We start from the raw sequence: 14681 nt of genomic DNA on the forward strand, positions 1-14681 counted from the left end.
TACACACAGCCGCTGATACACACAGCCGCTGATACACACAGCCGCTGCTACACACAGCCGCTGCTACACACAGCCGCTGCTACACACAGCCGCTGCTACACACAGCCGCTGATACACACAGCCGCTGATACACACAGCCGCTGCTACACACAGCCTCTGATACACACAGCCGCTGATACACACAGCCGCTGATACACACAGCCGCTGATACACACAGCCGCTGATACACACAGCCGCTGATACACACAGCCGCTGCTGATACACACAGCCGCTGCTACACACAGCCGCTGCTACAAACAGCCGCTGATACACACAGCCGCTGATACACACAGCCTCAGATACACACAGCCTCAGATACACACAGCCTCTGATACACACAGCCTCTGATACACACAGCCGCTGCTACACACAGCCGCTGCTACACACAGCCGCTGCTACACACAGCCGCTGATACACACAGCCTCAGATACACACAGCCTCTGATACACACAGCCGCTGCTACACACATCCGCTGCTACACACAGCCGCTGATACACACAGCCTCAGATACACACAGCCTCTGATACACACAGCCGCTGCTACACACAGCCGCTGCTACACACAGCCGCTGCTACACACAGCCGCTGCTACACACAGCCGCTGATACACACAGCCTCTGATACACACAGCCGCTGATACACACAGCCGCTGATACACACAGCCTCAGATACACACAGCCTCTGATACACACAGCCGCTGATACACACAGCCGCTGATACACACAGCCGCTGATACACACAGCCGCTGATACACACAGCCGCTGATACACACAGCCGGCTGATACACACAGCCGCTGATACACACAGCCTCTGATACACACAGCCGCTGATACACACAGCCGCTGATACACACAGCCGCTGATACACACAGCCGCTGATACACACAGCCGCTGATACACACAGCCGGCTTATACACACAGCCGGCTTATACACACAGCCGCTGATACACACAGCCGCTGATACACACAGCCGCTGATACACACAGCCGCTGATACACACAGCCTCAGATACACACAGCCTCAGATACACACAGCCTCTGATACACACAGCCGCTGATACACACAGTCGCTGATACACACAGCCGCTGATACACACAGCCGGCTGATACACACAGCCGCTGATACACACAGCCTCTGATACACACAGCCGCTGATACACACAGCCGCTGATACACACAGCCGCTGGTACACACAGCCGCTGGTACACACAGCCGCTGATACACACAGCCGCTGATACACACAGCCGCTGATACACACAGCCGCTGATACACACAGCCGCTGATACACACAGCCGCTGATACACACAGCCTCAGATACACACAGCCGCTGATACACACAGCCGCTGATACACACAGCCGCTGATACACACAGCCGCTGATACACACAGCCGCTGATACACACAGCCTCAGATACACACAGCCTCAGATAGATACACACAGCCTCATATAGATACACACAGCCTCAGATACACACAGCCTCTGATACACACAGCCGCTGATACACACAGCCTCTGATACACACAGCCTCTGATACACACAGCCTCAGATACACACAGCCTCTGATACACACAGCCGCTGATACACACAGCCGCTGATACACACAGCCTCAGATACACACAGCCTCTGATACACACAGCCGCTGATACACACAGCCGCTGATACACACAGCCGCTGATACACACAGCCGCTGATACACACAGCCGCTGATACACACAGCCTCAGATACACACAGCCTCAGATACACACAGCCTCAGATACACACAGCCTCTGATACACACAGCCTCTGATACACACAGCCGCTGGTACACACAGCCGCTGGTACACACAGCCGCTGGTACACACAGCCGCTGATACACACAGCCGCTGATACACACAGCCGCTGATACACACAGCCGCTGATACACACAGCCGCTGATACACACAGCCTCAGATACACACAGCCGCTGATACACACAGCCGCTGATACACACAGCCGCTGATACACACAGCCGCTGATACACACAGCCGCTGATACACACAGCCTCAGATACACACAGCCTCAGATAGATACACACAGCCTCATATAGATACACACAGCCTCAGATACACACAGCCTCTGATACACACAGCCGCTGATACACACAGCCTCTGATACACACAGCCTCTGATACACACAGCCTCAGATACACACAGCCTCAGATACACACAGCCTCTGATACACACAGCCGCTGATACACACAGCCGCTGATACACACAGCCTCAGATACACACAGCCTCTGATACACACAGCCGCTGATACACACAGCCGCTGATACACACAGCCTCAGATACACACAGCCTCTGATACACACAGCCGCTGATACACACAGCCGCTGATACACACAGCCGCTGATACACACAGCCTCAGATACACACAGCCTCAGATACACACAGCCTCAGATACACACAGCCTCATATAGATACACACAGCCTCATATAGATACACACAGCCTCAGATACACACAGCCTCTGATACACACAGCCGCTGATACACACAGCCTCTGATACACACAGCCTCAGATACACACAGCCTCTGATACACACAGCCTCTGATACACACAGCCTCTGATACACACAGCCGCTGATACACACAGCCTCAGATACACACAGCCTCTGATACACACAGCCGCTGATACACACAGCCTCTGATACACACAGCCGCTGATACACACAGCCTCTGATACACACAGCCGCTGATACACACAGCCTCTGATACACACAGCCTCTGATACACACAGCCTCTGATACACACAGCCTCTGATACACACAGCCGCTGATACACACAGCCGCTGATACACACAGCCTCTGATACACACAGCCGCTGATACACACAGCCTCTGATACACACAGCCTCAGATACACACAGCCTCTGATACACACAGCCTCTGATACACACAGCCTCAGATACACACAGCCTCAGATACACACAGCCTCAGATACACACAGCCTCTGATACACACAGCCTCTGATACACACAGCCTCTGATACACACAGCCGCTGATACACACAGCCGCTGATACACACAGCCTCAGATACACACAGCCTCAGATACACACAGCCTCAGATACACACAGCCTCTGATACACACAGCCTCTGATACACACAGCCTCAGAAACACACAGCCTCTGATACACACAGCCTCTGATACACACAGCCTCAGATACACACAGCCTCTGATACACACAGCCTCTGATACACACAGCCTCTGATACACACAGCCTCTGATACACACAGCCTCTGATACACACAGCCTCAGATACACACAGCCTCTGATACACACAGCCGCTGATACACACAGCCTCTGATACACACAGCCTCTGATACACACAGCCTCAGATACACACAGCCTCTGATACACACAGCCTCTGATACACACAGCCTCTGATACACACAGCCTCAGATACACACAGCCTCTGATACACACAGCCTCTGATACACACAGCCTCTGATACACACAGCCTCAGATACACACAGCCTCAGATACACACAGCCTCAGATACACACAGCCTCTGATACACACAGCCTCTGATACACACAGCCTCTGATACACACAGCCTCTGATACACACAGCCTCTGATACACACAGCCTCTGATACACACAGCCTCAGATACACACAGCCGCTGATACACACAGCCTCTGATACACACAGCCTCTGATACACACAGTCGCTGATACACACAGCCGCTGATACACACAGCCGCTGATACACACAGCCTCTGATACACACAGCCGCTGATACACACAGCCTCTGATACACACAGCCTCAGATACACACAGCCTCAGATACACACAGCCTCAGATACACACAGCCTCTGATACACACAGCCTCAGATACACACAGCCTCAGATACACACAGCCTCAGATACACACAGCCTCAGATACACACAGCCGCTGATACACACAGCCTCTGATACACACAGCCTCTGATACACACAGCCTCTGATACACACAGCCTCAGATACACACAGCCTCAGATACACACAGCCTCAGATACACACAGCCTCTGATACACACAGCCTCAGATACACACAGCCTCTGATACACACAGCCTCTGATACACACAGCCTCTGATACACACAGCCGCTGATACACACAGCCTCTGATACACACAGCCTCTGATACACACAGCCGCTGATACACACAGCCTCTGATACACACAGCCGCTGATACACACAGCCTCAAAGCAGAGGGAACGGGAGAGTACTGCAGCAGAGATAGCTTCTAGAAGACAATAGCTCACAGTCCAGCTTCAGTGATGGTTCATTTCTGTTGTAGAGAAGTTATTCATTTAGTTCATTTATATATTGCCGCTCTGGAGAAAACCATGATGTCATCGTCCACCTCAGTTCTCATATAATGGTGTTAATGCAGGCAGATCAATAATATTGTTGGATATTAAGTGTCCCCAACTAAGCAAGCCAAAGGCGACAGTGACAGGAACTCCATCAGTGACACAACGGAGAATAAACCTCGGGAGAACCCAGACTCAGTCGCTCAGTTCTCCTCTCGCCAATGAACCAGCGGTGTGATTATGGGTGTAAAGCTCCTTGCACACACTGAGTCCGAAAGTTTCGTATTCGTCATCCTACAAATACGCGCAGTCCGATGCGTATTAATCAGTAATCGCAAAACAATACAAAATGGAGTCTTCAAGCAGTGAGGATGATTTTGTTGTCCTCTCTCTTCTTAAAAAGAGAAATATTGGGTCCATCCAATCCTGAGCTTGCGTAGAGAGGAAGGAGAGTTTCCCCGAGAGATTGAGAGTTTACTTCAGGATGTCAGTGGCTCAGTTTGATGCTTTGCTGGCGATACTGGAGCCACATATTAAAAACAAGACCAGCAATTTATATGAACCAGTTGACCCTGAAACAGTTCTGGATTTGCATTTGCTTGTACGGTGGCTCTGAACTGTCAAAACACCTCAAAATGCTTGCTACGGAAGTGGAAAACACAGAAAATTGAACCCGATCCGATATTTTGTATGACGGACTAAAGTTTCAGAGGCAGTGTGTAAACCTGATTATTTATTTTTTAACGTGCGAAAATTTCGGACTCCCTAGTGCAAGGACCTTTACTCTTAATCTGGGCCCGTTGTGAATGTTAGAAACCAGTCTTGCTGCTAAATGAGAGCGACTCTTCAGAGGGAACACCATCGCCTCCCAAGTAAACCTCTTTAAGAGCTGCCAATTGTTTTTTCTTTTGGGATTTTAGGAGACTTCATAAATGCAAATATGTGCTTTAGCAGGAAGTCGTTCTGCATTTCCCACTAAATCCGATTTCTAAGACAACTACCATCACACAGTATAGTGATCCTCTTCGTCCACTTTGTCCCCAGTTACACACAGGCGGCATCATCATCCTGAAAGACACCAGTGAGGAAGAGGAGGAGCTCGTGGAGCCCGTTTCCGCTCACGGCCCCAAGATTGAGGAGGAGGAGCAGGAGCCCGAGGCCCCGGAGCCCTTCGAGTACATCGACGAGTGAGAGGCCTCAGCCTACAGGTACTTCCTCTGACCCGAACTGGCATACTACTATCCCACACGTTCCATGGCCATTACTCCCAGATGTTTTTGGCCTTAGATGGTGTGCCAATTGTACATTTAGAGGCTTTTATGAGGAATGCAAGCACTGAGAGAAGCTTCACACTGTACAGATCTGCAAATCTACAAGAGGCTGTCGCAATCTCTTTTATATATTCATATTCAGTCTTTTTTGTTTGATTCTCAAACTACTGATTTAAATTGGAATGGGGAAAAGAGTTATAATTTGAAGAAATTATTATAAAGAGATTCTATTTTGAAATATTTGTCTTAAATTGCTCTTAGTGCTTTTTAAAAAAAAATATGTACACCATTCCTGTTTAAATTTACATTCTGTACCATTTGTTTACATTAGTTTATATTTTTGGTATGGGTGTGTGTGCACTTTTCGAAGGAGAGACTAAATTTCATTGCAATGACAGTAAATGTAATCAGTTGTGTAGAGTTCCAGCTCGGGTGTGGCGATCTCCTGATCTCCTCTCTCTTGCAGGTGTGGTGACCTCAGCGTGTTCACAGCATGTCCAGGACCCCACTCCAAATGCCCACTTCTTTTCCTTTTTTTATGTTGTTTCCTCCACTTGGCCTATCATGGCCTCTTGAGGGATGTTTTACATGACAGAATTCAGTCATTACAATAAAATATATATGTTGAACATGAGATTCTGTGTTTTTATTGCTGTGAGTCTGTAATATGCAATACAGTATTTTTTTTTTTTTGACATTTGTCAGCTGAATACTTTTGGGAATACATGCTGCTCTTTTTAAAAAAGCACAACTTAAATTCATGCCTGCAAACTGCAGGATCTAAAATGAAATGACGACAAAAAAGGTGTTTAAAATGTGAAAAGCAAATAAGAAATGGTGACCATTTATTGAGATTTTAGATGTGTATATTTGTACGTTTAAAATGACTCATGGACAAGTGGATAAGCTTTAAAACACTTCATACTAGGCTTTTTTTAAACATAAATCAATGAGTTTTACACATTGAATATACAGTATACACCTGAAGACCCAATATATCAGTGGTCTATAATAAGCAGCTTTAATGCACATAAAATTATGAGCGTCGCAATGTTTTGCAATTTGACTTTACCTCAGACTGACAACTTCATAAGACTCTGCATTGCAAAGATCACTGCATTGTCAATACAGCTAATATATTTATATGGTTCTTAATTGAAGATCCACCAACTGTCTGGAGTAAGGAACATAACACGTATTATACTGGCGAACACATATTACTGTATGTGGAACGGCATCAATCATGGGTGCTACATTTGGTTTGAAACTGGCTTTGCCATGGGTAAAAAAGGTGTGTGCTATATTGTATGGATGTGTGGAAAGAGTGACATTTGTACATACTACATCCCCCATGTTGCCATTGTCATGTGACCTACTGTGTCAGGTGTGTCTCACCACTCACAAATCCTCTCCCGTGGCCTCATGGGATAGTAAAGTGTCCATTGAATGGGCACTTCAGAATCTCACTGGTAGTAGGAGGTCATCTAGGTACTTTTTTTACTTACTTTTTTATTAATACTGTGAATTTGTTCTACTTGTCTCCTATACTGTTTTTGACCTTCTATATAGTATGGATGGAAGTAGGCATATTCGGACACAGCGATAGTGAAATTGTCTTCTTTGAAAAATCAACAAGCAACCGTCTTCACATACTGTATATCCCAAGGTGCTTTCTATAGAAACTACCAAGTGACTGTATTTAATGGTATGTGGTCAGAAGTGTTCCACCAACCTAAACTAAACTGACACGAGGAAGCCTTTAGTCACACTTTTTTCTTCTTCTCCCATACTCCAGTATATCCCCTAAAAGGAAAGGTTTTTTGTCAAGGCGTAAATTTCCCGTATGTCTTTGCAGTGTGGGTGGTGATTCTGTGGACTTTGACTTCAGGAAAATTGGCACAGTTCCGGAAAGATAGTCTTTTATAATTTATAGTTCCTTTGTAATTGTCCTAGCATCTCATTTTAGGGAGTCTGGAGGATCCCGACCTCCCAGTTCTCTTGTTTCAGAGAATGCTGCATCCTGGTGTTTGGTAGATAAAAGATTGTGAATTCTGTCATAACTGCAGACATTTTCATTATAAAAATAAAATGTTCCACTGTTCTTTTTTTGGACGTTGCAACACAGATCCCAGACATCATCAACCTCTCTTAATCGACCATGCTCTTGTAAACTGAATTCAGAAGAATTGCAGTCCTAGCGAATCCAAATCCACTGGCCTGATGGTTCGACATCACGGCAAAGCAGAAGAAATGTAGATGAGATCACTATATCGTTACCCTTTATTATGTGTTGATATCTTTGAAAGTCCTTCATTGCCCCCGTTTTAGTAAATATGCCCATAGAAGGGGATAAGCATGTACTGGGGCAACAGAGACTCGTCTTGCAATGAACCCATGCGAACACTTTGGGAATGGCACGTCCAACCCAAGTACGGTTGTTGGTGAACAAATACCTCCATCCCTTTCTGCTGTGGAGTCACAGTCTGTAACTATTGATGACAGACCGGATGGCAAGAGCAAAGCTCTTTTGTTTGGTCAGTCGGCGGACTGGCCCGGGTGGCTTTGGAGCAGTGTTTATGATGGGTGTCCAGGCCCTGGAGGCGGTCAAGAGCCCTCTGTTTGTTGTTCTGGCGGGCTAGCGTTTGAGCTGGGGACAGGGATGACTCTCATGATTCCTCGAGAGTCCGGGAGTTTGTGGGTCTTGGCAGGAATTGCAGAAACATCATACATACAATCCTCTAATGGGACACAAAGATTGGACCAATGGTTGGTCCTACCAGTGGGAAGAGTAAAAGTCACATTAGGCGACCAAGATATGACCAGCAGGATTTCTAGCAGCATCAGTTGACCTATCGGTAAGCCCCGCCCCCCTTAGTTACTGTTGCCAACTCGGACAAACAAACAGCATTCAATGACGGCCGTCAGTGTGAAAACCTCGTCCCAAGATGTTTTTGATCAATTTTAGACACAGAAGGACCAACTCTCGTCGAGGAGCATTCAAGTGGGACTTAAATTTGCCATGGAGGGATATATAAAAGATTTTAAAATAAATATAGTGGGTAACGAGTTTAATATGGAGGGGCACTGAATTGTAGACCAGTCTGTACATGACGTGAGAACAGTTAGCTATTTAGGTTTGTAACTTAGCATGGACTCGTTACTTTTAATTGTAACTTAATGAGAGTATGACAAGCAGAAAATGAACATTTTCGTCTTCATTGGGATTGGGGTCAAATCCTTAAAGGAACACTCCACCGTTTTTTTTTTTTAATTGGGGTTATTCACGGTCTCCCCTACATTTAGATAGGTGGGCAAACACATTTTTGTCTCAGTGCATGCATTGTCTTAGTCTGGCAGCGCCGCCGCTAGTTTAGCTTAGCATAATGAATGGAATCCTATGTTGCCAGGTAGCATGTCGTGAGTAAAAGTGAAAAAGAAATATTAAAAGAATAAAAAGAATTACTTCTTGTGGCCTGCTTATTCACAACGAGTACAAATAGCAATGCAGATTAAGACTAGGTGCTTTCCTAGGCAGAGATTGATTTGGGACTATATTGGGGGGAAGCACAGGCAAAGCACTGCTACTTGGGCGCAGAGATATCACGCAACACCTGAAATAAAGCTTGCCACAAAGAACCGGCGAAAGTAATGATTATGCATGAAATATTTGAATTGTTGATAAAGTGATAAATTTGACGATGCAGACTCGCCATCTTCGCAGTAGTGAACACGCCTATAGAGACGCCTATATGGGGTCGAATCCTTAAGGAACTGGGTTACTGCACCCACGTCATTGGATTAATACACAGCTTGATCCAAAGCAGACATTTTGCTCTGTCTTGTTTGGGTTTAGGAAATGGAATAAAATAAATTCCATTGCCCATCATCTCCGGATACCAGGAATCAGTGTTACAAGAACCCCAGGCACATCGTTTTACCATTTTTTTATAGCATAAAACTCCATAAAACCGATGAGAGCTTCAGATCTTCCCATGTTTCTCTATGGCGCTGAAACCTAAAGATGTCTTGAGTTCGGGTCCCTGTGCAACTGATACTCAACTCCCATTGGCTCATCTGCGTCCGAGGGGAGGGGCTTACCGATAGGTCAATTTAAACTGCGGTCTGTTTGTTTGAAAGACCCGACTTGGCCGGTCCTAAGAACTCTTGGTTTGGAGTGGGACTCTGTTTCCTGACCAATGGAAGATGTTTGAAACTTATGCTAAGCCACCAAAGTGTGGCTTCACCTTAAATACTCTGAGAGCGCTAACAGCTCTTTCATTTCCACCACAGCTGAGGTCATCATTGTGGACCATCTTGTTAAGGACTGTTGTTTGACAGTAAACTGTTTGTTTCCACGATTGCATATCTATAGTGCCCACATTCCAGGAACTACAGCGAAGGAATTAAGTTTATATAAGAGATGAACATAGTTGATAAGCTTCTATTAATGGGCACAGTCTTTGGGTGTGCCTCAATCTGCTCCCTAGTTCAGAAGTAAGTCAAGGCCCATTTATAGCCTATATCATTTTCCAAAATGTTGCAGTGTACGGACACATACAGAGCATCATCTTCTGAAATTATATTTTTCAGTCTTAGTGCCACTGTGCTTTTGAACATCTACAGCAAAAGACAGAGTATAAACAATGACTAAATTAGACTAAAATACTTGAGAGACTAGTTATCGTGTCATCATCATCAGAGGATCAAGGCCTTTCCAAGTTCCCAAATTTGTTCACAATATGCTGATGCATGTCGTGGGGAACTAGGGAGTTTGATTTTGCAGGTAGACCGCCAGACCCAATCTTGGCAGGATTTAGAAGTATTGAAGAATACAAGGACCTATTAAACTTATTGTCTGTTGTGGTGATTAAAAAACAGTTTATTTCATTATGGGTTTAACTGAACATCGACCATAGAAGTGCTTCCGCCAGTCTTCCAGTTGCTTTCGGGATATGGTTCATTGGACCTCTATGTATGTGTTTATTTTATTAAAGGGACCCTGGAAAGAGTAAAATACATTTTGGACACTGATAGCCTCTCGGACAATGTGTTGATTGAATGAACCTCCACAAGAGAGGCTTCTTGTATTGGTCAGGGTCTGGGCTAACCTGTCTGAACTCGCTCTTTGAACACAGCTGGAAGCCAGATTCGCTGTCATGGATTCAGAAGATTTTCCAGCCATTCTCTGGCGAAGCATTGAGGTGTAGATGAAGAGACCCATGGGACTCTGCTCTTATAAAAAAGTGGTTCCACTGGAGAAAGGGCCTCCCTATTCTGGGAAGTGAGAATAGAGTAATAGAAAAGCAATGAGTGAACGGATCGTATAGAGCAATTTTCCAGACATTAGGTGGACAATTGTGGTGTAGAAATATGTTGCTGAAAGCTCCCTTTCATCACCGTTGAAGGAATAATTCCACTAAGACTGTTTGGGTTCTTCATGCTTGTGATTCTTTGAATGTGAACTCATGACTCAAGGACTTTGGTTCATTAGGCAAGGAACTTATTAAACAGAGAGGTAGAACAAATGTGGGCCGTGAACATGGTTATGGTTGGCCTCTACACTTCCCACTTGGTATTACCGATAAGTAGGCTATGACATAATTTGGCTTCTTGCGTTTCAGAATTGAAGCATTAGCAGACCCAAACTTGTATTGTTTCTGGGGAACTTGTTGACGTTTTACAAGTTTGAAGAAGCCATGGACAAGTTTAAAATAACAGTCAAGTATCCTGGGACTTTTGAGGACTGTAGTGTCCAGCCCTCATCCTGACTGTCCTAAAAAGCAATCCGGATATATTAATAGAGCTTAGCCTCTTTGTATTTGTGCAAATGTCTTTTTTTATGGAGGGAAAAGGACTCAAGCAGTGGCTCTCCGTCTCTCTGTGGGAAGCCAACCACAGGTTTTCTCTCCAGCGCTGAGGACGGATGGATTCCCGGAAGCACTCGCTCGGATAGAGTGGAGTGACTTTTATCATTGTATCATCGGACCAATTCCCAAATGGAAATGATGTCAAAACATTAAATCATTCAAGTTACTGTCAAGTCACTCACTTTCAAATCTGTTTCACATTGCTTCATTTGTTTTATACTCTCAACCGTCCCAGGCCACAGTTACTGTTAAGTTTTATGAAGCATCCAATGCAATAATTTGAGCGCAACAGTTCAGTGACTTCAGGAAGGAAATGACTTGGCACAGCAGACAGACGGGTCACACTGTTTCAGAAGTAATGAGGCACTGAGGTTTGCAATCAGTTATTCATACTTTGCACGTGACGTCACACAAGTACTGGCTGGCGGGCAAGAACGTCGTTCTCCAGCAACGAAACCCAGTAAACTAATCAAGGATCTTGCCAGGACGTCGCCAGTTTTACTATACAAAAGTTGGTGTTTTGAGGTTTGTGATATCCATGGTTTTCAATGAGAACCAGAGATGACCCAACAGTAGAGCTAGATTATTTACGGAGGAATTATTACTGCTCGATTATCTTAAAAAAACCTTGTCTGCTTTACACAATTTAGCTACCTTGGAGTTAATCCTATTTCTAGTCCATAGTTATGCAGCTAGCTCGCTAACAGACTTGATAGCTACTAAAATATAAGTCCCATGAGACCTGGAACTACAGGACTCTACGTTGAAAATACCCGTTTGTTGCCCGCCAGGTATTCATGGTAGTCACGTGACTGCAAAGTATGAATTGGACACCAGATGACTGGAGGCAGGGAGCAAGATCTGTCAACTGTTGCCGCTGTTTCAAGCCAACGCTAATGGTACACATCTAGTGGAAACCCAGCAAACAACTGAACATGCATGTCGAATGGAAACTCTTCAGGTAAACAGACACTGGGATGGTTTAGAAAAGGGAAAAGCAATCCATGGCTTGGATGGCCACTGTACTGCAGAGTTTGGCTCCATCACTAATCAAAAACACCTGCCTACAATTTCCAAGTAATCCTGAGACCTTGGCTGTCTCCGAAATCACCCCCATACCCTTAAATAGGGCACCATTTGTGGCGAAAGCCATTTGTAGTGGTGTCCGAAACCATAGTGAACAACACAACCTTTAAAAGTTTGAGATTAAACTCATTGTTAAAGGGAGCGTTCATTGTTATTGTTAGCAAGACATTGTTTGGGATACAATTGGGGTAATCCACCACTGGCGCCTTGTGACTTTCATGTTGTGTAACGCTTTCCCCGCCATTGACTTAGTTTTACATAATTTATGACACAACGCTTCTCCGCCATTGACGGAAAATTTCGGCAATCCATGTTTTCACTGTTATACGGTAGACATCTATTACACATCTTCCGAAAGAGAATGGCATCTACGGATCCAGAAACAAGAGATAGGCCCTGTCCCAAATGGCACCCTAGACACTCGCGGTCTTCCTCTGAGTCGGCACTTTCGTGACGTAACGCCGCTTTGACTGTCGGGCAGAAGTCTGCTGAGGAGCTTCAGTTCTGAAGATGAACGAAAGTCTTACGGGGTTGGAACAACATGAGGGAGAGTAATCACTGACAGAATTATTATTTTTGGGTGAACTATCCCTTTAAGTGAAAGTTTGTGTCAATGAGTCCATGCATTTTGGTCGTTCATTTAGCTTTGGGGGCCTGAACACGCAAACTTTAGAAATTGGGTTTCAAAGTTTTTCAAACCGATACCGTTATCGTTGCAAAACTACACAAACGTTAATTTGTGAAACGGTGACGTCATGCGCACGTGTATCACGTGTTCAGTCTAGAGGCGCGCAGTGTTTCTTTACAAAGTGACGTCGCCACCTACTGGCCTGGCATGAATAATACAGCGTTTTAAACGTTTTCACGGATCCGTGTGAACGGGGATCATTTTGACAACGCTGTCGTCTGCGCGCGAAAAAAGCAAAGTAAAATCTTTTTGACTTTTAGTACATCATTGACATGTAAATGTATCCTTAGTCATCACGATGCAAGATGTCATTGCCGTATATCTGCCTAATAGGGGTGTAACAATATATTATAGAATAAGATATAGATGCAATACAAAAAATGCAACATGTACTGTGGAAGGCAACGATATATATTGTGTGTAGTAATTACTGACAGAATTTACATTTTTGGGTGAACTATCCCTTTAATCACAATGTCAGTTGCAATTTTTGCAGGTTACCTATTAATGAAATAACAGTGCTTAAAAGGAAAGACGTCCCAGAAGCACTGCCTCTTAAGAGTCACTATTCACTTGGCTTTAGGATAAACGTAGCAATAACCGCAACGCATGGCTTAAGCCTTCTTGTTTTGCGAGGTTTATAAATAAAGCAGTGTGATGGTAATGTTCTACGTTTAGAAAAGCATGATATGAAAAGGTGATTCAGTGCACAGCTGGCAAGAGCGTGAGGCGTGAGCTCATCCCGTCCCGAGCGACAGCAATGTTTACATTATACAGACACGGACGACACGGGAGGTTTCGTCACACAATCTGATACTGTAAGCTAGAAACAAGACCGGTTCAACACACAGGTTTCGTGTGTTGAAAAAAAAAAAAAGGTGCTAGAAATAAAGTATTTCAAGTCAAACAAACAAGGCGGCATTATAAAAATGGTAGAGAAAACATTTTATAATATATCTTGAGATATTTTCAGTCATTCGCATTGGATAAGATAATCTTAAAAACTGCATGAATCATACAGAGAATCATACACTCAGAATGAGATATAGAAGACATGCAAACAAGCTTATTACAACATTTAAAGTACCACAAAATACCAAATGTTTCCCAGCCCAAGATGATGTATGTACAGAATATACATAATTTACACCCCTTATTCTGTGGTCGGATTATGATTCGCGTGTACGCTGTCTGAACTAAGAAAACAGTGGGGTGTGCATGCTAACACAACGGTTTTGCGCAAGATTTCCTTTCAAATATGCATTCAAACATCATCAACCTGCAACTAAATACATAATAAACACCATAAAAGTATAGTTTGTTGAAATTGGTATTATGTAAACTTGCTCTCGCTCTACAGGCACACAGTGATGCGATTCACTAAAATGTAGTATTTCGCTAAAAATGGGCCTCATTTATGAA

At 44.7% G+C, this 14681-nt stretch overlaps 1 protein-coding gene across 2 annotated transcripts in view; it reads left to right on the forward strand.

The window, feature by feature from the left end:
- The window catches only part of psmd1 (proteasome 26S subunit, non-ATPase 1), a 61298-nt gene extending 55730 nt beyond the window's left edge, over nucleotides 1–5568 (forward strand). For both annotated transcript variants that reach the window (XM_056260507.1, XM_056260506.1), the window contains exon 24: nucleotides 5392–5568. In XM_056260507.1, coding sequence (XP_056116482.1) covers nucleotides 5392–5538 — 147 coding nt within the window. In that variant the 3' untranslated portion in view covers nucleotides 5539–5568. The remainder of the gene's footprint in view (nucleotides 1–5391) is intronic.
- The last annotated feature ends 9113 nt before the right edge of the window (nucleotides 5569–14681 follow it).

The sequence above is a fragment of the Rhinichthys klamathensis genome, unplaced genomic scaffold, assembly GCF_029890125.1.
Source record: "Rhinichthys klamathensis goyatoka isolate OS25496 unplaced genomic scaffold, OSU_Roscu_1.1 h1tg000009l_1, whole genome shotgun sequence".
Taxonomy (NCBI): domain Eukaryota; kingdom Metazoa; phylum Chordata; class Actinopteri; order Cypriniformes; family Leuciscidae; genus Rhinichthys; species Rhinichthys klamathensis.